This window comes from Argiope bruennichi, chromosome 3 (assembly GCF_947563725.1).
Source record: "Argiope bruennichi chromosome 3, qqArgBrue1.1, whole genome shotgun sequence".
Lineage (NCBI taxonomy): Eukaryota > Metazoa > Arthropoda > Arachnida > Araneae > Araneidae > Argiope > Argiope bruennichi.
The window spans coordinates 49,985,903-50,010,050 of record NC_079153.1 but is presented as its reverse complement, the minus strand read 5'-3'; the positions used below and the strand labels follow the sequence as shown (position 1 = coordinate 50,010,050).

Sequence of the window (24,148 nt, the reverse complement as noted above, 5' to 3'; positions counted from 1 at the left end):
TTACAATTCTTCACCTTTACCTAGTATAAATAGTACCATAGTTGCAATTATTCTTTGAATAATACATCGTAACATTATATATCTGAACGTTTAGAATAGTATTATAATTGTTGACTAATTTAGAGATCGATTTGTAAGTATTTCATCATTAGACAAGTTCATCTTTCCTAATATAGCCATTTTCTTTAATGAAATTGAAATAAAAAAAAAGTTTTAATTCGTTAATATTTACACTTTCTAGCTTAAATTGTCTTCTTAATATCTAATTGATGATAGATAATAATAACATTGGTTTTCTGCGGCGGTCTAAGTTTAATTTATAAATTCAAATTTGTTCCAAATGTATTCCATTTATTACAATGGATATGCCGAAGGTAAATAAAATCATTAAGGTTTTTAGACAATGATCACTGAAATCAATAAAATCACTAAATCATTATAATCACAATTGGCAATTACATGATCATCAGGTGAATAAATTTTTCCGTAAGCAAATTTATTTGATTAATCAAACATTCATCTACAATAGAATTTTATGATTATTCAAGTATCATTATTTTATTCTTCCATTTAACTGTTTTTTTACATGAAAACAATCGTATTATTTCTCACTAAAATCTCATTACTTCGTTATCTTGTCTCTAATAGTTCATTGTTTTGCAGAAATTGCTATCAATAAAAACAAGTGTAATATTTCTGAATTAAAATAATTCTTTTCTAATCTTATTAAATCGTGGACTATAAATCTCATTTTATCTCAGAAAAAAATCAGTTTTTATAAAAAAAATAATAATTTCATTTATTTGGTATTCAAATGATGTACTTTAATGTAGAAGTAAGTTATGCAATTTATTTATTTAAATAACAGAGGTCAATGGAAAATCACTACATATATTTTTATGCATATGGCAATATAAATTTAAATTAGACCAGTAAACATTGTACATTTTTATCGATCTTGCAATAGGAATATTATATCACATTTCATCGTCATTTTTGCCGCTGTGATCATCCTTGGCTATAACTATGACAAAATCTAAGGCAGCATATTTTGATGACCATCATTGAATATTCAAGTGCATCAATCACAAGCAAAAATTTCATTGTAGCATATTTTTTTTTAAACTTTTTTTTTTAGAAATTGACCGGTTCCTTTTGTGTTTCTCCGCAATCGGCAATTTCAAGCGTCTCTTCAACACCAAAACCTCGACGGATCAATTTAGTTGCATTCATGGACTTCGATTTCTAACCATAACTTGGGTAGTCTATGGGCATGCGTATCTATTTCCCGGATTTCATGTTTCGAACTATCGTAAGTAACAATTCGTCTGCCTCTCTCTATTCATTAACGGAAGAAACGGTGCGAATCAATTCATTTAGAATTCTATTCGAGAAATACTGACATACAGTTTCTGATTTTGATGAAAATTAATCTTTAGCGGCTTCTCTGACCCGCCATTAATCCATACGGATAAATTTGATTGACCGGCCCGCAGCGAAACTAACACTGGCCAGAACTATGGTTGAGTCCTAAGGGCCCTCATCAGCTACGGAACACCCCTTCCCGTGGGAAGGACATCCTATCATCGATAAAAAGTAGCTGACCCCCACCATTTCTGCACACACCAGGGTGACGAGAACTAACCACTTTACCAGAAGTTTCTCATCCTCATTTATGAGATTTCCCCAATGGGAGTGGTATAAGTTAACAATAAATGGAAGGAAATAGAACCAATTCATAACTAAAAGAAACTCGTCAAGCACAATAGATCAAATTAATCTTTGAATTCACTAACTATTTTTGCAGAAGAAATAATGCAGCCACATGGCAAAGCATTGAATGGATAGTTCGCTTCAGTCATGTGGAGTTATTTTTGTCGTATGATTTCTTGTGAATTGCTTTCAAAGAGAACAAACTCAAGATAAATGAAATACAAATATTTCGCAAAATGTTATAGAAAATATTTTTAATGTTATATTGTTTCAATTTTCAGACATTTATTATGTTGTAATTTTTAATTAACAAAAATTGAATAAATGACGACATACAATGATAATTGTGTTTATCTGAGTTACATTATCCTTATGTTGGTCGATTGTTAAATGAATGTTTGTATTGTTAATTCTACGGATTTAAAATTGGGTGCTAATTAGCCCCCTGGTATACAGGAGAAAGGTGTATGTATAGATTTACTTAGAAATGTTTACATTTCTACCTGATCTATTAATCCACAATTTGATCGCTAAGAATTACAAAATTGGATTCGTCAGTTCCCACATAAATAATCGTGTTGTAAATCGTGTCCCGGAACAATGTTGAGAATTCATCCTCATATAAAGTCCACCAACTTTTCAATTATAATATTTTTTAACACATAACATATCTTGCTATAAAAACAGAGCATAAAATCACAACAGTGAATGAAATTAAACACTAGATGCCATATTTTGCATAGTGTCTGCACATGATTACGTTTGTTTTGCAATAGCGATGTCTTGTGATTTGACTGCAATGTCTTTTTATATAGGTAAAAAGATAATGAAAGCCTAGTTTATGAAATGAGTCATTCTCAATATAATTTGTCATTGAAATTGCATACTTAGCAGACTTAATAAATATAATTATCTTTCAGATTTATTACGTTTGATGGTTCTTTTTTCTTTTTCAGTTATTTCCATCATTAGTTTCACAAGAAAGGAAATTGCGATTTTAATTTAATAAAAGATAAATATTCAATCAAATTAAATTTAAATGGAATTAAATATGTAGCGCTTTTTTTTTATTATAATGTTTTGTAAAATTTAAACGTTTGCTCTTTTTTTTCTGTTTGAAAACCAAAAGATATAGCGAATGAAAATAAAAACAGTTGTTGTCATCTTTACTGCATGAAATTAATTAAATTGCAAAATACTCATTTATTTTTTCAAAGATTCAAGTTTGGGTATTACATGGGTTTCAAACTGGGTAAACATAAATGCAACTGATTGACTCGGATAAACAAACATTTAAAAAAGTATTTTTTTTAATTAATATGAATTATAACTTTCAAACAATCTTTTTTTATGACAGATTTTAAGAAAAAGAAGCAAATGAAATTTACATTTTAAAATCTTTAAATTGTGCCTTTTCTGAATCCCATTTCATTTTAGGATCCTTATTCCGTATACCAGAAACCGCTACAGAACCCGCAGCTCAAATGATCGTAAATGGATCGGAAGCTGTTGACACGTTTATTTTTATTGCGTAAGTTTATAATTGATAAAACATAATTCAATTTTGTATTTCCCTAACAATTTTCATTACTCCTTCCAGAACAAAATAGTTTCTTCTTTTGAAACATATGATTTTACAAGAAATGCAAGTAAGTCAAACTTTGCTTACCGCGTACCTCTCAAAACGATTAATTCTTATGACGAATAAAATTAATTGTAAAAACTGAATTTATTAACAAGCGATATTTTGCAAAACAAGTGGTAAGGAGAAACCGTGACTTTACATGCTGGATCGACTTATATCAGTTTGTATTGAGTACTTGCTTGAAGAGAAACCTTATATCTACATAAAAGAAGTTTTGGCCAGGTAGTGTTTCCAAATACGACTCTATGAGATTTGAACGCCGATGGATCTTTATCGGTGAGACTATGTCTCTTGCCAAAATTATGGGACTAGAGGTGGAAAGAACGAACATCGATGAGCTATAGGAAGAAAGCAGCCAGAACTATTGAAGAATTTACGGAGCTGCATTTTGAATCGCAGCAAAACGCAGATGAGAAAATTTGGTCAAGAGATAACAGACTCAACAGAACAACGACCTTCCAGACAAATAAGAGAAATACTGAAAAACCATGAGAAATTATTGCATAATAGTTTGAAAAGCTTCGCCATCAGGCAGTAAGTGTACAAGTCCATTACAAACTATGCTACAAATTCATTTACGATAATGCTGTGTCTCATTTTCGTCAAATTTTGAAGTGTAATAAAAAAAAAAATGCTCATAAACATCCTGTAAATAAAATGCGTATGTCAGTATTAATAAATTATATAAGAATGTTTGAGTATTTCTTTTAGGAATGGAACGTATTGTCCTATTATTTTTACCTATGGCAAAAATTATTTCGCTTAACAGATGTTTCGCATTACAAATAAAAATCAAGTAGGAATTATGTCCGTTAAGGAAAGTTTGCACTGTACAATTTTTCTATATTTTTATAAAACTACCTTCAAACTACAAAGTTTATATATATATACATAACTTTAATTCAGGCTTAGAAACAATCAATATCAACTTAATAATGCTTATAGTCAAGATGTTATCTATAAACTAAGTGATGCGACATGGAAAAAAAATTGTTAAAAACGCTTTATAGGGCAGACCTTTGGATTTAGAACTATCATATTTGGCAGGCTGTTTCTTTTTAATAGATTCTCTTTGAGAAAAGCTTTTCAAAATTTCCATTTCTTTTTTAATTAAAAAATGAATTCAACTTCTAGCGCTTTCCTCCTATAACTCCGGGACATTTTTCGCATAAAATCCTTTTTACACCATTATAGTATTTGGCAAATTAATGGCACTTAATTTTCTTTTCCGACAATTTTTGTCTTTAACTGTAATAAACTTTAAAAAATATTTTAAGCATACTTTACAACAATACTTATCACTGCTTTAATTACCGCATTTATACATATACGGCAATATCAATTTTATTTTTTGAATGTGCATGCTATTTTTGCTATAATTAAGAGCAATTTTTTAAAAATAAAAGAACAGGAAGAAGAATTTAAAAACATTTTCGTGCTACAATGTTCTGAACTAAAAGTTCGAATTTATTTTTTAACATCAAAAAATGAATAAAAGATTATAAATTCTTGTTCGGTTTTTTTTTTAAGTTTCACTGCCAATTTTTGGCTGATTTGTCGACAGTAATGTCTTATGGCAATATTTGCTTCATATCTGATTTCAAGGAAGATCCACCAGTCACATGGGTATTCATTAAATCTTTCCGTGTTAAGCAATTTCCCATAAATAGACATAGAAATCCGTGAAGGGAAATGTTGGCTCAGGTATCATCCTCGTCATCTGATACGATTCGAAATTATGAGGCCTGTTCCAAAATAGCCCCAGTGTTGCTTCAGAACTAAAAGTTAATCTAAAGCAAGCCGATTTGTTCCGCCCTCTTATCAATTAATAACAATAAAAATTCAATCATTACGATTTTTAATCAAATTCCTCGAAAAAAATCAAATAGTGTAAGAAGAATTTTGCAAATAATCCAATGTTTCTTTTTACAAACCAACTGAGAATGTTAGAATATAAAATATGCATTTTAAAGAAAACAGTTGCCAACAAACCTTTGGTTTGATGACATTGGTCACTTCAAACTTCTGAAAACCATATTCCATAGTAATAAATGATTTTTAGCATAATGTAGGATATGCGGTGTCTGTAGCCAAATAACTGACTGTATTGTAATAGATTACTGTATTCATTTTTTTAAAGTTTATTGCAAAAATCAACATATATATTTCAAAATGTGACTGTGACTAATTAACACTAAATTATTAAAAGGATTATTTGGTAACAGTTAATTAAAATTGCACAGTTAAAATATCATCGCTTAACAGGTGGTAAATATAAACACTAGACCTCCATTTATAGAAGGATTTCATGTCCTTCTTGGTAGAGGAGCATGCATTTGTTTCAGTCAAATTCGTTTGAAACTCTTGGTAGAACTAAGAGCTTCATCTCTCGTCACTCCAGGGTGACTGGCTCTGCAAGTGAGACTAAACATATGAATTAATTTTACTTCCATTCTGAAAGTCATGATTTAGCAAAGAGCTTAGTGCCTTTAAGGTGTACGTACACACTTGAAGATTTTTTTTTAAATTTTAACTTTAAAAGTCCAGTTTTTTTCACAGTAGGTAATTAATATATGTTTAAACTCATTTCAGTGAGAGAAAACCATATTACACTAATTATTAATTATTTAAATAATATTTAATGAGCAAATTAACCTATTTTTGAAACATGATATCTTAAATTCTAATTTGTACAGACACACAATTCTACTTGGAAATTATGCCTAATATTAGTCTTCAAGTTGTCTGCCTCAAACAAGTTATAAAAATGTATAGTTTTTTAAAAACAATTTTTTCATCAACGATGAATAGAAAAAGCGAGATTTTTTCTGTAATTTTAACTTTTAAACAGCTATTAAAAATTTATTTCTATAAATATAACTTTGATTGAAGCACAAAACATCCGCTATTTCATACAGATTATTTTGATATATAAATAACTGTATTTGGTTCATTTCTTGTTGAGTTATGATTGTTTGAATGAAGCAGCATAGTGGAAAAATATCATTATTCATAAAATGAGTTTTAAAAACACCGTAACTGGAGTTTTTAATGAAAACACCTCAAGAAAAATAATTATAACTCGAGAAATATTTCGAATATTGTACAATATCTTGGTATTGTTTGAATGCTAAAGGATCAGAGAACATTATTAAGCAATAAAAAAAATATTCCATATTTTGAACGATTTTCGAAGTTTCAAGTATGTACATATAGCTAAAATAAAAGCAGTCATTTTAATAATTTAAGAAAAGAATTAAGCAATTAAGTAATGATTTTGAACTCTCATTTTGGAACATTAGATATTCATAAACAAGAAGAATATTAATGAAAAATAATAAGCATAGTTATTTATAAAAGGTTTTAAAAAGAAGTAGGATTATTAAAAGAGTTATATTTATTTTGGTTTATTTCTTGTTCTCATATTGAATGTAAGATTTGTTTATTTCTGTATAAAATTAATTTCATTATTTAGGATATTGAATCCGTAGAGGTTGTGATATTAATGGCATATGAGAGAAAATCGTTTTAATGAAAAAGTATGACACCTTTTGAGGCATATCACTAATGCTATTTCGTTATTTCTTGTTAAAGCATCAATTATATTTTTGATAGTCATGAATTTCGACTTTTATTTTTTAGGGGAATGCTTGTGAGTTACGTGACTATAAAAAGAATAAAAGTGGAAAAGAAGAAATTTAATTACTTCGCATTTGTTTTTCATAGATACTGGAGGTAAGATTCCAGCAATCTTTATGCAAAATACATCATTCTGTGTGTAATTACAGATGTTTAAAAAAAATCAACAAAAATCACAGATGTTTTTCATGTCCAATTAAAACTATTTAGTTTGCTATTAAAAATTCTATGTTGCAGAATTTTCAAAATTACTTTTATAGAGTTCGTTTATTTTAGCCAGCGTTCTTTATGGCTGGGGTTCCAGCGTTTCTTTATGGCTGGGGTTAAGAAAGCATAATTTGTGTCATTAAATGTAGTATATAAAGTAAATAACACATAGGCTAAAAGATATGTTTCCGCTAAATTCTTCGACCACTTAAGTAATTATTGGAATAAAGGAATGTAAATTTTATCTGCCTTTTTTTTTTCCTTCATCCTATTACGAAAATATTTTAAATGAAATCTTATCACTAAGATTACAATCAAAATATATGAAATAAAATTTATACAAATACAAAACTATTATACATTTTTTAGACAAATCTATTATAATTAGATTTGATTATAATTTTCAGACCATTATAAAATTTTAGACATTTTTTAGACAAAAATAAATTTATAATATAAATTTTCATGGTAGCCAAATTAATTTTCATGTTGAAGCATCTTTTAAAAAATCTTCTTTAATCATTCAATAGCAGCATAAGATATCATAAAATTGTATCATTCCACGTTATAAAATCAACCACAACATAGAGAATCGTAAGAATAAATAGTTTTTTTTAAAGGAAAATAGTAAAAATGTATAGAGCACTGTTGCTCAAAATTAATGAATCCCTCTTAAAACCCATCTGTATCTGTGGTCTTAGCTGCTTAACAAAAGTAGTAAATGAATCAAAAATGTAAAAAGTATATTTCTTACATAAATATATAAATAAATTAATGATAGACCATTTTCATAATCTAAGAAATCATATTATTTAAAAAACGAATTGTTATTAACTGGAATCATACGAAGTTTAAAATTTAGAGATTTGATGTTTAGAACTCTATGTTCGTCATTAAATACATGTAGAAAAATAAAATAATACTTTTAAACTTGACACTTTTTTGAAAAAATTTTATAATGAAGCAAACGAAATGTTGACGATTATTAAATAAAGAAAATTAGAATTTTCGTTTATCCTATTTTATTTTATATGTTAATTTTTACTTATAGAATCGCTCCAGTTACCTACTTCGTGCTTTTGTGTAGTTTTCTAATTCCTCTTATGGGTTCTGGTCCTATTTTCCACGAAATACTGCAGCATTCTATTTATCCTTGTTTTCAACAATGGTGGAGAAATGTGCTTTTTATCAATAACTATTTCGATTCTTATCAATCGGTAAGTGAACTTCATTTTCAATTTTAATCATGCATTTATTCATTCATAAATATACTACCTGCGAAAAAATATGGCTAAATAGAAGTTAAAACGTCCAAAAATTGGCGGTAATTTTCGTGGAACGAATATTTGAATGCAAATCTTTCACACAGAACTTAAGAAAAAGAGTGTGTATTATATCTGTGAGATATAGCTCAAATCAAAATATGGAATGGAATCGGTATGATTCTAGTGGTTTCCTAAAATATGGAAGGTCATATAATTTTGCCATAATCAGTAGTTAGTGCGTGTGTCGTATTTAAGAAGATGGAATTAGGATCTCAGATCGTGAAACCAATCAAAATTACGAAATATTAGGCAATTTACCCGAGAATTATCTCAACATTTGGATAGAGATAATGCGATTATGATAAATCCTACGATCCAAAAAAATATCCAGAACTATCTGAAAACATTCTTTACATATTAGAGTTTGATATATAACAGTATGCCTTGAAAACCGACATCAACAACAGCCATTAATTAATCACCCAGGTGGCACAGCAATATTGTTTTTCATTTAGTATTCAACTTCCAAAGCCGTATTTCTGAGTTTATATATATATATATATATATATATATATATATATATATAAGATCATAACCTGCTGAAATATATAGAGTGTCTCACAAAAGTGATGGGACACTTGTGCTTTACAAAAGGAAACTGTAATAAAATAAATTAAAAAAACATGTACAAACTTTTTGTGGGTGTGTTTCATACTTAAATTTAGTAACAATTATTACATAACATACATTTGCCAAAATATTAAAATATTAACTTAATAAAAATACAATTGTTTAGAACGGAGCAAAAAATATCTCACATAAGTGACGGGACAGCATTAGATATGCAACAAAAATCGTCTAAAATAAGTAATAAAAATATTTTTGGTGGTTTTATTTTTACTCAAAAGCAATTAGCAATAATTTATAAAATCGTATGCAGTATTTCTTTCCAGTTTGTTTTGGAATTTGTGTTTTTTAGCTCTGTGCAGCCATGAATGCTAAATGAAAAGAAACTTCGCCTGAAATTCGAAAATTAGTTATTAATTTGCATATTGAACGTGAAAAATCTATTAGAAAAACTGCTGAAACAGTTAACTTGAGTCATTCAACAATTTTCAATACCATTAAACGATATAAAAAGAATCATATTATTCAGGATAAAAGAAGACCTGGCAGACCATCAAAGCTATCCAATGGAATAAAGCGAATAATCGTTCAAAATATTAAAAAAAAAATCCAAGAAAGAGTGCTCCTAAAGTTGATGCTGATTTACAAGCATTATATGGAATAATTGTTAATCCTGAGACTATTAGAAGGGTAATTCGATCTGCTGGATATCACGGTAGAGTAGCCAGGAAAACATTCTTCGTAAGTGAAAAGGAATAGAAAACTCAGACTAGCTTTCGCAAAATCCAACATAAATAAGAATTCTGATTACTGGAATAAAGTTATATTTGCTGATGAGAGTAAATTTAATATATTTGGTCCTGACGGTAGAATCTTGGTGTGGAGAAAACCCAGGGAAGAATTTCGCAAACAGAACTTGGTACCAACAGTAAAACATGATGGGAGAGGAGTTATGGTATGGGGGTGTATGTCGTCCGCTGGAGTTGGTAATCTTGTTTTTATTGACAATATAATGGATCAGTACAAGTATATTGACATTTTAAAGCAAAATTTGAAATCTTCAGCACGAAAATTGAACCTTCATAACGAATTTAAATTCTACCAGGACAATGACTCCAAGCACACTGCTTTGAACGTTAGACTCTGACTGCTGTATAACTGTCCTGAAATAATAAAAACACCACCACAATCTCCAGACTTAAATTCCATACAGAATATTTGGCAAGAATTGGAACCAATACTTCGCAAACACACCATTTCTTCAAAACAACAATTAAAATCGGTGCTTCAAGAAAAATGGGGTAAAATCACTCCAGAAATCACAAAAAAATTAGTCGAATCCATCCCAAGAAGATTAAATCATGTTTTAAAAGTAAAAGGAAATCCAACAAAATATTAAAACCTTTTAAAAAGTAAAATTTTTGGATAAATATTTGATGGAAAAGTAAGTGTCCCATCACTTATGTGAGCCATTTTTTGCTCCTTTCTAAACAATTGCATTTTTATTAAATTAATATTTTAATATTTTGACAAAATGTATGTTATGTAATAATTGTTACTAAATTTAAGTATGAAACACACCCACAAAAAATTTGTACATGTTTTTTTAATTTATTTTATTACAGTTTCCTTTTGTAAAGCACAAGTGTCCCATCACTTTTGTGAGACACTGTAAATATATTTTAGATCATGACCTACTGATAAGAAACGCAATGCTCAACGAGAATTCCATTAAATATCTTAGATTCTAAAGCTGGAATCGTCAAAACTCATACTGAAGTGTCATTTTCTAAACACTTCTCAATGTCAGCTATAATTAATAGCTGTTAGTTACATCTTTTCACCTATCTTTAAACCTCTGAATATAGAAATAAAATTCCTTACCCTGAGTAGCAAATGCCATTCTTATTATGTGTGTTGTCAAATATGATGAATTACTCCTTTCATTAACCAATACACGCTTTTTACTTCTGCAAAGCAATTTGGAATCATTCTCCTCAACAAACAGTCTGTTATTAAATTATATAACATTGAATTTTATCAACATTTGGTAGTTGCTGCTTTTTCCATTTTGCTTTAATATCTTGAAAAAGTGAAAGTATTCTCGACGAAGCTTTTATGAAAATTCGCAAAAGTATTATCCCTCCTACAGCATAAAAATATGGATTTTGACCAAAGCTTTGAATGCTCAGATTTTTATTTTCAGAGCCCCGCATATGAGCATATTTGCTTCGTATTATAGTTTACTAAACTGAGTACACGTTTTTGGAAGCCTTTCTTTCGGCTGGCAGAAACATAATTAGAAGTTTTAAAAGATTATTACTAAAGTCAATTTACTTAAATCGCTACATTTTCAAGTTATTCCTATTTGCATGCATGAAAATGTATAAATGGACAGATGATGGTGGAAATCTATGAATTTGGTTCAACACTGGATACGGATCTAAAAATTAAATGGTTAAACTACGCACCAAATTTTATCCATTTAGATCGTTATGTTTTGTAGCAATCGAGTTCATTTGCCCTCAGACAAACAGGAAAACTTCTTGTGAATAGATTTAATTTAAAATTTGACAAAAATCGTCTACATATTTTAGAGTAAAGACCATGTTCTAAAATTCATCCATTTGGCTCAATAAGTTTTTGAATTATCATGTTCATAAACGGATAAACATAATTCCAAAAATGTGTTTTTCGATTTCTGAAAGGTCTGAAACTTGGAGATTCGTCATAATCTCGAATTCCAATTTTTTGAAATTAAAAAAAGGTAAAAATCTGTCTTTGTCTTATATTATTTACAGAAAATAACATATTTCTGTAGCAAGCTTTTTGTAAATACTATCAGTGCGTTATGTTGTATTTAGTCAAAAAATGTTTTAAAAAAATTTAAGAATTGTAAAGCCATTTATCGTTTGCATTTCAAAATACCTAAATATCATTGTTCTTGTTTTTTATTAATATCTTTCTCCTTTCTCTTAGTGTTTGAAGATGACCTGGTACGTATCCTGCGATCTTCAACTTTATCTGATCTCCGTAATTGTCGTGTTGCCTCTGATTTGGTAATTATTATTCTACAGTTATTATTTCACTTTTAATTAATGCTCGTTTATTTCAATTGTACTTTACAAGATATATAATTTATATTTAAAATCTTCGTAGCAAGATCATTTGAAATCTTTTCGAAAATAATTCAATATAGTTACTACTGCTAAATTAATAACAGATTCATGCGAGCCCTTTAAGGCAATTCTGTGAAACATTTCAAAATAATAACTTTTTCAGTATAAAAAAATAAAACGTAATCTAGATCTTGAAATCAAAATAATAAAATTCCGAAACTGTTAAATATTTGTTTGCTAGGATTAATAATAAATAAGACATTATTTTAGGTAAATTGATTCATTTAAAAATGAAATATCTGACAAATATCACCCAAAACAACTTTTAAGAGTTTTAATTTATCTTTTATGATATGCTAATAATTTTTTAAGGTCCATTGCGTTTCTTTGTAACTAATTAAATTTCTACTCATTAAATTTGTATTAAAATTGTTGAAATAGAATGGAATCCTGTTCTCTATCATTAAACAACATTTATAATATTTTATTAAATAGACGGTGTTTCTTAATTTATTTATAATACTGGCATCAAACAAATAAAATCAACATCGAATTTTTTTTTTTCAAAATTGAAAAATAATTCATTAATATTAGTTTTATATTTTACTAATTTCTTTCACACAAACGCGGACACGTGATTTCCCACTTAGTATATTAAAAAAAATAGAAAAAGGAAAAAAATATATAGATATGTTGGATATTTTGTCATAAAGAAACTTCTATTATCCGTTTAAATCAGCTTATCATTTCTCTAGGCTATTATAATCATTCTATATTTGCTTTTATACATCTACTCGAAAATCTACTACTAAAAATAAAATTTATATATAATAAGATTTTAGAATTTTGAAGAAATAAGGCGACATGGCTGCAATATCAGAGCAGTTATTAGTTCTTTTTGCAACATTTGTTGACTGTGCTCTGCGTGGAGGTCTCAATGATATTATGCAATTAGAATCAATTTGTTAATAATATCTTACAACCATAATTTCATTGTGAAAGCATATTCTCTTTCCACAGCGACGAAAGAGGACTTTAACCATTTCTCATTTCAATTCAAAGTTTTTCAATTTTAAGCTCGAAATCGCTAAGTGTGCATCAAGGAAATAAAGCATAAAGGAAAAAAACAGCACCTCTCCCTGTTTTTTATTATTATTATTATTATCAGACCTGTAGATCTCATAGCCACATATAATCAAGGAGCAAATTAGAGACAGATACCATTAAAATATCTTTCTATTTCGATATTTTTTTCCTCTTAAACCCTTTCTTCGGCTTTATTTTTGTTTTAATGCTCGTGACAGGAAATGACTCCTAGCTTATTGCATATTATTTAATATTTTTATGAATCAATTAGTCACAAAAAGATAATTTTTTCAAGTAGGAAAATAAACCTACTCTGGAATAAATTTGCATACAATCGTTCTTGTCATAACAAAAAATGGAGGAAAATAAACGCGTTTTGAATCTTGTCCACTTATTGACCTTATAATGTACAAAAATTAGCATCTGACATTATATGTAAAAACTTCAGTTTTATAGAATTGAAGAAGAATATTTACTTAACTTCTTTCATGGCACTACTTGCTTCTCAGTTGAAGAGTCACTATTGTTTTTATTTTCTTTTGATTTTTTAAAGTTGGACAGTTCAAGCTCAAACTAAAATGTTATTTTGATTAAAAAACATAAACATTAAGAAAAATGTTGTAAATGTTGCTAATATGAAAAAAAGGTCCGACAACAGCAGTTTCAGAGTTGGGCTCAAAATGAACATGAAGATTAAAATGTATATTAGAGCAGAATTTACATATGTCATCTTCAATCTTAATAATCAACCTCAAAATGAAATATTTAAATGAAAGGTATGTTATAATATTCGATTCAAAATTATCATTTTAATGTTGGTATAGGTAACAGAATACACAATAACATATATTTTCATTTTAAGTGGAAACAGGTGAGTAACGAATTTTCAATTTGTAACAATGCATTAAATGAGTTCTTTTTTCTATTTTACAGGTTCAAGAAAATAGGAGTAATGATAAATATTTCAATTGTAGCATTATCAATTATCTATACAGGAATCGTAACGTATCTTTTTGATATGGCACCATCTGTATTAGTTACTCATATGAATCCAGAGTAAGTTGTTTTTTAATTTTAAACTATTCTGTTTTAAATTCAAGCCATAAATTTAAATTAAGAGAAAATTTATTTAAATAAATACTTAATATACCACATTTTTAAAACTGGCAATTTTATACTCTTAAGTTCGTTTTAAAAACTTAGTATCTTAAAAAAATATTAAATAATTATTTTCTGTCTTTTAATTTTATAAGGAAAAATATTGCAATCGATTTTAAATTAACTTTCCAATGAGCTAACAACTTGTCATCATGACATCTGTCGGTAATGATTTTTTTGTCGTCAATTTCACAATTTGTACGGAACACAAACAAATATATAGGCAAGAAATCGAGTTAATATTGGACTGTAAAACAGTTATGAGTTCTATTTAAAATATCAAGCTTATTTTGAAGTTAGTTTAAAAACAATTGCACCGAAAACAGACCAACAGACAGAATAAAAGCGAGTTAATAAAGACATGTTAAAATGGAAAAACTTTCGGTAATACGCAGCTTCAAATAAAATATTCAATCATCACCAAAACACATGATATGTAATGTTTGATACTAAATTTGAAAATTAATCTAAATTGAAATTATTTTTTTTTCAATACTTAAACATGTTTCAGCAAAATCTCATAGTAATCATTCTTCATTAAAAAAATATATATACAAATTTACATATTTTTTTATAGATTTGTTTAACTTCTATCTATTTCTTTGATTTTTAGAGATGAATACTACATGTTCGTCTACTCTTATGCTAACACGCTTTGTCGAGCTGGCCCGTATTTCATTGGTGTTTTTACTGGATATCTTTTGATTACGAAGCCTAATATTAAAATTTCTAAGGTACGTTCGAAGTTTTAAAACATGCACTATTCTATGCAATCTTTTATGGATATCTTATGTATACTAAAGAATATGCTTCTTATTTCATGCAGTATCTCTGAGAATTATTTAATAATTAATTTTCTGATTCAACAGAAAATTCACTAAACTGAAATAAGAAAGGGATTTTTCAAGCTGTAAGAAAAATGTTTTTATATGTCTAATTATATTACAGGAAAGGATAGCAATGATTAAAAATAAGCACACAATAAAATTTTTTACATCTTTGTTTACTTATGAAGTTTAAAACTTAGTTTAAATATAATAAAATTTCAGGACTTATCTACTTGATATAAATAAATAAGCAGTGTCACCGTATCAGCAATAGGAGATATATCAAAAATGAAATGCGAGCATTTATAAGATTAATGAAAAGTTCCGAGTGTTATCATATCACATGAAAATTATTGCAATGAAATAAACTTAAAAATATCTCGAAAAAATCAATTGGAAATAGACAAAAAAAATTACGAGGATTAAATTGGCATTATAGAAAAAATAATTTTTTTGAATTTTAAATTTTAAATTATTTTTGTGCTTTCATATTTTCGTAAATTATGGTAAAAAATGCTAAAATTTTGGTTAATTTTAATTAAAATACTAATTAATTTTTAATTCCTCTAACAGGCACATCCCCACCTTGTAATACATATTTGCTTCAAATTCGGTAGCTTTATGTCTACTTGTATGTCCTATATAGAACTAACACATTTACATCAGTTTGTATTATTTTTAAAAACTGCATAAAAATTTCACTGATAGTTTTCCCTATATTTATATTATATTTAAACCAATATGTTGTTATATTTAAACCAAATATTTTAATGTCCACTTTAATGTCAACTTTGGCCCATTTTTCACAGAAATTCCAAATCATTGGATGGTGTCTGGCAACTTTATCCAGTGGAATGATTATATTTGTGACATCAATTTGGTACACAGTACATCATCCTACTCCCTTAGAGGGTTTATTATATGCAGCTACTTACAAAGTTGCATTTACATCTGGAGTTGCCTGGATGACTTTCTGTTGTATAACAGGCTATGGAGGTAAGTCTTTTTGTCTAATAAATATTTCGGGTAAAAACTTCACATTTTATTTGCATATTTTGGATGCTGTATTGTAACATAAGTCAATGAGCTGAAATCTGATTTTATTTTTTTATGTTGATTCATCAGATTCTCATTTTATGGAGGGTTATTAGTACTACATTAGTAATTATTTGGATTTATTATTGTTTGCACATTTGGAAATTATTACTAGAATTTTATTTCTACATTTTTTTTTAATTTTGTTATTGGTATTGCATTTTTTTTTTCTGTTAGTAGATCCTCTTTTATTTGAATACGATTTTAATGAATATGCGGTGAAACTTATAAGCCAGATAACAACCTCGGGTCACAAGTGGTCACTTTTGTTTAGTGGTCTTGTTACTCAGCTACAAACCCCAGCTTTGCGAGTGGCGATCCTACCCAATACAACTTCCTCAAATAATTTTACTTCGAGTGTTTGTGAGCTTTATGTTTTGAAAAGATTCAACTGCAGGGAAACAAAGATTAGCAAGAATAAGAATTACAAAATGACAGCAGAGACAAAGCAATTAGATATGAGATAATTGGTTAACACGATAACGGTCTGTATAGATAGGTTCATCTTTTAACATTTCTTGTAAAAATTAAACCAGGGATTTAAGAGAAAAAAGATGAAATTTGATTTTTTGTGTACCCAAATGCTATGATTACCATATTAGTAAGTAGTATAATATTTAGAAATTTTGAACCATATACTATAGAAATCGATTCGAAATCATCAGAAGTTTGTGTCTTCTGCTAAAAAATAAGTCCTAATGTCTAGCGCTTTGACAGAGTTATATCACCAATTTTTAATTTTTTTGGATCTTGACTATGACTGCGATTTCCGGTAAAATATTTCTCGTTAAATGAAATGATGATCGAAAATTATACTTTTTAAATTCTTTCTCTTTAAAGTTGAGCATTAAATCGTTCTTTATATTACACTTATTTTCCTCTTCACAATTTTTTCTTCAGACACGTCATGCATTTTTAAGAGAAAAAAGATATTGATACTCATTACCCGAAAATTTCACTGACAATATTTCAAATATATACATGAAAAAAAAAAATTTCTGGTATTAATATTAAAAACTTTCAGAAAGCAGATGGTTGCGAAATTATACTATACAATCAAACTATGAAAACCATTAAAAAAATTATTTTTTCAAATAAGATCTTTATTTAGTGTGTACGTGATTCTAAGAAAGGATTAGTAACTTGAAAAGAATCGCTGAAAAATAATCATATTATTAAGCCTTCTTCTAATCTGATTATATTTAAAAATATTTTTCTCTCACAGTCTGACTATTATGATTATCATTGTTCAAAAAATTTTCCAAGAAATTTCGTAAAACTAAAGGCTGCCTTGAAAGGACGAAGATAAGATTTATTTTCAAATAAATTAATTAGATATATCAATTTTCAAATAAATTATTTAGATATATATGAATATATAAATATTACATTTAATATTAAGTTTAATGGCTTAGCAATTAATGAAAAAAAAATCTCCTTGCCGATAAACAGTAAAAACAAAACATAAGATTAAAATTGATTGAATTCATAAAGCAAAAGAAAAAAAAATTAGTTGTCGTTGACTACTTTGAACTCAAAACTTCCATAAAGTAAACCTTTTATTTAATACTAGTTGCTGTTAGTGAATAGTATACTTGCTTATTTCTTGATGTTTAAACGTATTTATTCCTCCATTGTAATATAACAATAAAAATTTAAATTATTCCAAAAAAAATTTGCAGAATGAGAATATATTATTAAAAAAAAATACAAAAATGAGTAGAAAACCTATATAATTAAAATAATAAGGAAAATCTGAATACCACTCTAGTATCCAAACACTGGTTTGATTTCAACAATTTTTATTTTATATGAAATCTCATAACTCCTTGACATGTTTTTGGTGATTACCTATCTCTCAACCCCTTTCCTTTTGCAAAAAAATCACAAAATAAGTACTTCATTTTGCATCCTCTGTAGGGAAGGGTGATTCTCTGAGAAAATACAGATTTCTCAAGCATCAAATATTTTTTTCAAGTGAAAGCTCATGATACCTCATAATCAATGATTGACTCCTCTTCACCCCTTCTTTCGGTTTCTCTCAAAAACACCGCTGTACTTTCTCTACAGGGAAATTCTCAACAGACACCCCCAGCTACAATCACTACTCCGATTTTTCTAATTTTTTACTACATATAGAAGCTCAAAATTCCTAAATACATTATCAATGTTCACCTGCCCTAGACAGCCCTCCATTTTAAAAAGATTTAAAAATATTTCCATAATACAACTTCATTTGACCATTTTCTATGGAGGAAAAACAAAGATAACCAATACGCTTTTATTATTCAAGTATAATTTAAAACAGTAGCTTCTTCTATTATAATAAGATATAATTCACCAATATTAGTGAAAATTACTGATAAATATTATCAATATGGTAGTCGAATAGCTGGTCGTCGATGGCGGCTAGTTTGACAGTTGAATTAATGCATTGTGTTCTTAATTCATTTATCTGTTCCGACTCCTTTATAATAGAAATGCACAATATGCATTTTAATTTTGAATTCTAGACAGTTTTTTTTATTTCGTGTGAATGAATTTTTGAAATAGTGGATCAACTTATTCAATTTAAGAGGCTTACGTTTCTCTTCTATAAGCTAATATACATTTCACAATTATATGAAGGATAAAAGAATAACTCTGACTAGTATTAATATCATCATTCGAATATATAACTAGGATATTAAAAAAGTGATGAAAATAATTTTTCCATATTTTCAGGTTTCATCAACACATTTTTGTCATGGAAAGCATGGATACCTTTAGGCAGACTCGCATTTCTCACATACTTAATTCAGCCTATTTTTCAAGCGAGTTACATGGCTAACTTCAGAACTATTCAGGAATTTACACATCTGCATTTTGTAAGTATAAATAAGCTATGAACAATTATTTCGTGCACATTTAAATTAAATTATTCAATGAATGTTTGCTTTTATTTACATTTCTCAAATTTATACTCTTTTTTTTTTTCTCAAGTTTCAAATTTTTCTACATTCTATAGAATAAATTTGAATGATCATCTGATCTATTAAAAATCATTGTCAAATTTCATATTGATGATATTCAGTTTAGATGAGTAAAAGTTTTTTTTGGCGTTATGAAGTATTTATAATTGTTATTTTAGTTTAGTTGGTGTTCAGACTACCATTGGAATCCATTTGTCGATTTCCTTATTTAATTGTAATCTTTGAAGCATTAAATGCAACAGTTTTAATCCTTCAAATTATTTGCTAAATATTTTAATAAGCGCAAACTGCAGTTAAATGGAATAGTAAATGTTGTGATTACTTAAAATTTGTAGCAGCAAATTTTAAGCTATAATATACAAACACAAATTTTGGTGGATATACATAGAGATTATGAAATTGGCAACCAATTTGTTTATAATATATTTTTTAAATGTACCATAAAGTTGAAAAAGATAAATATTTATTTGTTTATTAAGCGCATGCCAGAAATTATCGTAAAGATCGCATGCTAATCGGATCTTTTTTTTACTAATTTCACCAATGCATTCAGTTCATACTAATTTATACTCAGTTCAAATGGCATGAAGTTAACACCCGAAAAAGTGCCCGGAACAAAATATTTTTAAAGTGAAATTAAAAATTGAACACTTACCTGTGGAATTCAGTAAAAGGCGTAGTTGTGTAAACACTGCAGAGTCAGGTCTCTATGAAAATTGAATTTATTTGCGACTTCACAAACTTAAATATGAAATTTTTCTTGGAAAAAATATCACTTTTCCTTCCATAATAATTTTGAGACTTCAAATTTTTCCATAGCACATAATCCTCCTTTCATAATCAACTCAATTTCAAATTTTCTTCTTTGTGCACTTTTAAAAAAAAGCATTTAAAAAAAATTATTGCTCCTTAAGTAAAAAAAAAAAAAAAAAAACATTTAAAAAAAAATTATTGCTCCGTAAGTGCATCGAGGATTTAAGAATAGATCTGCTTTTAGACAGAAAATTGACAAAAAAAAATCTAATATTGTAGTTGCCATAAAAAGAACGATAAATTTATTTTTAAAAAAATAAAAAGTCTCTCTCAATTAAAAACTCGGAAATAATCAAAACAAGCATTGTCAAATATAAATGACAGCATAACCAAGAAACGTTGTTATTCTTTTGCAGACGATATTTTACCTTTAAATAACTAAATATTTTAAAGGTAATTTTTTGCTTCTTTTTTTCAAATTTTTTATTTAGTAAATAACAAAGCATATTTTTTTAATATTATATTATCCATTTTATTTTATAATCGAATAATTTAATTTTGAAAATTATATCCTTTTTAATTATGTTTTACTTTCTTTCTGAGAATAAGACATTATATCATTTATTCTATATTTAATTTCCACAGTATATTTACATGTCACAGTATATTCTACAGTATATATATATATATATATATATATATATATATATATATATATATATATATATATATATATATATATATATATTATTTCCACTATATTTAAATGTTGATTTTCAATTCATAAATACCGGAATTACTTTCTTTGAATTTTAGCTCTAAATATAAAGCAGTAAATTATTAAACAGATTATTTGTTATGATTTTAAAATATATGCTCACATTTACTCAAAAAATCTCACTAAATTAGATATCAATGAATTGAATCTTTACGCTATATATTTATATTCGCCATTCTATTGAAAATGATAATATTAATTACAGGTCTATAATTCTTAAATCTTACTTAATCTTAAATGTTCAGCTCTATCTCTTCTCCAAGTCATCCTGTTTGCCAGTTGAATCTTTAAATAAAAATTATGAGCAGAGTCAAATGCGTCGTTCTATTTTCATGCTCATCTACTATATACAAGTCAAATGTTATGTGCCAATTTTGTTTCGAAATTCTTTAAATATTTTGCAACAACAAAAAATCGTAAAAGAGTAAGTAATTGGATGCTTTTCGCTATTACATTCATCATATGGCTGTAATTTTTCGAAAAAATGAGTACATTGAATTATTTCCAGATAACTTATCTTTTTTATAGAAATGATTTATAAAGAGTAAAATACTTTTCTGTAGTTCTCTGACAGACAACATTATAATTGAATGAGCGAAACAATTAAACTTGACAATAGCATATATAAATACTGTTTTACTATTTTCAATAAAACAGAATGTAAGACATTTTTCAGTTAGCTTTTTTGATAAATTCTTAACAAATTTAAACAATTATTTTTTTGTTTTGTTTTTCAGGTCATCCAATATTTTGGATACCTCTGCATTTCCATGCTTTTGGCATTTGTCGGTAACTTACTTGTAGAATCACCTTTCTTAAATTTAGGAAAACTACTTTTTGAATCGAAGCTTGAAAGAGCAGATAAACCAGAAATGAATGACCACACGAATATTGGTTTTGATAATAGTGACGTAGAAAAAGTGAATCGACATGTGGAAATGCTGCCAAATGAAAATGGCATAACAAACATGGAATATTACAAAAACAATCAAAATGAAAAGTCTGAATTGTGAAACTTTGCTTGCTTTCAAGTTGTTCTTGTGCATTTCGCATGTCAGTATTACAAGATCGATTAAGCAACACATTTGTACGCATATCAGCGAACTAGTCAATTGTTTTTGGAAGGGATAAATAATGATATCCTCCGATTTATAAAGCTCTCTATATAATTAATCTATATGTTTATAATTATATTTTAAACCACATGAGGATACTACTGGAAATTTATTTCTAATATTGATTTGGTGATTAAACTTTTCCCCAGTACAAATCAGCTGTATTTATAAATATGGAAATATTTGAAACAGCATTTTGGAATGAAATGTTTTTCGCAAAATTTTACAGAAAATACAAGAAAAAATTCTAATTCCTTATTGAATTGTAAATAATCTGTTGTATAACCTAATGCAGTTGCTTCCGATTTTGAAATACAAATTACGTATTTAGGAATTTGAAGTACGGAATCCGAAAGTAATAAAATGATTGGTGGTTCCTAACTGCATTGCCGCAAGCAATTTAGACTAATACATTAAATCAAAAGAAATCCTAAATAAAAATTTTAATTTCAGAGCAAAATTAAATTTATTTTTAAAATGAACCCGAATTTTAATAAAAGCCATATTTTCAGCTTCTCTAACATCATGATATGCTACTAAACTCGTGATTGTCCTTGGTAAGTTACTTTGGCTAGTCCAAAATCTTTTATGACCTTGGCCTGAGTCGAATCATGTTTCATCTATGCCATATTGCAAGAAGTATGTCCGAAAATTAGATGTTTTAAAATTATTTGCCTACTTCAAAGCGAAGAGCAAAGAATGTAACGATTTTCAAGCTATATTTATGCTTTATTTTCATTTCATTTTTTATTATTATTCCGCTAAAGAATAATAAGAAAGCTGCTCCACTTCAATAATAACAAAACAAGACGAGTGTCTACCTGTGTTATGAGTTCGATACTTATCGCATTCTATAGTTTCGAAAATCCTGCATTGGGAACTATGACCATTTTGAGCAATATACGAGATTTAAATGGATATGAAGCACAACCAGATTTCATGGCAACTTACAACAGAATTCATGGTCTCAAATAAAAAAAAAAAAAAAAAAGTGCACTCAGGTCAGATTTGTCATAATGAAAATATTTCAGCTGAGATCGAAAGTCGAATATTCAAGTAAGGGTAAACTCAAAAATGCAACCTTAGTTTGAATATTTTCAAATAGATTATGTTCTCAAGTGACTCATTCGGTTTTTTTCTTGGCATCTCTGTACTCAATGCTAGGAAGTAAAAATATACAAGCACCCTATATTTTCCGCGTCGTACAGGAAATGATAAAAGTGAATTATAGTGTACCCCCTGCTACGCCAATAGTGCCAAGTCGCCAATAAAGATGGCGGACAAAATAAACAAATACTTCCGCGGAACAGTTACGATTATTATTTCCCTCCCTATAATTAGGACTTTTTACTGATAAGTATTGTTTTTCGGCATCTGTAGAAGGCACCGGGCAGAATTTTTTAACTTTAAAAAAAAACATCCTAAGGCTTCGCTAGCAGCGGGAGCGGGAAACTAGTAGCTTCGTTAGCACATTGAACATAAGGACTGTGGGGATAACAGAAACAGTACATAACCGAAAGAACGGAGGAAAAAGCAATTGGAACATTCTCCATACAAAATTTCAAACAAATATCATTTTCCCAACTTCATCAACTCGTAAAAAAATATATTCCACTCACCCTTCATCCATTCTGCCAGTTCGATATCAAACCATTCTCAATACAAAATTTCAAACAAGCATCCTTTCCTAACTTCATCAACTCGTTATATATATATACTAGCCGCCTTTGGCGACCAGCCGGTTCGCCAATCTTAATGTTCGTTAAAATTTTAATAATTAAATATTTTATGCAATTTCTACTTTAATAGCTTCTTCATCAAAATATTTTAAAACTTCAAATTTTGATTATCATATAATTCATTCATAATATTATAAAGGCCTTCAGTCATAACGTAATATGTATCTCTCTCATTTTCTGTTAGCACCCGTAGAATTTATGCTTTAAATTAAAGTGGAAAGAATTTATCTTCAATTAATATAATAATATTTTTTACTGAAACAAAGCATTTTTTTATAATCTGATTATTGAAAATAGAGTCACTCAGCGTTTAAACTTTATGGGTACTAAAGAATATCTTTTTAAATTTATGTAATATCTCAAGAGTTGGTCAACAAAATTTTCTTAGATTCATTATGAGCAGATCGATT

The 24,148-nt window shown here is 27.9% G+C and overlaps 1 protein-coding gene across 1 annotated transcript in view; it reads left to right on the top strand.

Annotated features, from left to right (window-relative positions):
- LOC129962682 (nose resistant to fluoxetine protein 6-like) overlaps positions 1-23,922 on the top strand; it is a 36,773-nt gene extending 12,851 nt beyond the window's left edge. The window contains exons 6-15 of the mRNA XM_056076590.1: positions 1,139-1,312; positions 3,151-3,244; positions 7,001-7,093; positions 8,256-8,421; positions 12,076-12,155; positions 14,235-14,357; positions 15,073-15,193; positions 16,096-16,282; positions 19,106-19,248; positions 21,622-23,922. Coding sequence (XP_055932565.1) covers positions 1,139-1,312; positions 3,151-3,244; positions 7,001-7,093; positions 8,256-8,421; positions 12,076-12,155; positions 14,235-14,357; positions 15,073-15,193; positions 16,096-16,282; positions 19,106-19,248; positions 21,622-21,897 — 1,457 coding nt within the window. The 3' untranslated portion in view covers positions 21,898-23,922. The remainder of the gene's footprint in view (positions 1-1,138; positions 1,313-3,150; positions 3,245-7,000; positions 7,094-8,255; positions 8,422-12,075; positions 12,156-14,234; positions 14,358-15,072; positions 15,194-16,095; positions 16,283-19,105; positions 19,249-21,621) is intronic.
- Positions 23,923-24,148: the final 226 nt, after the last annotated feature.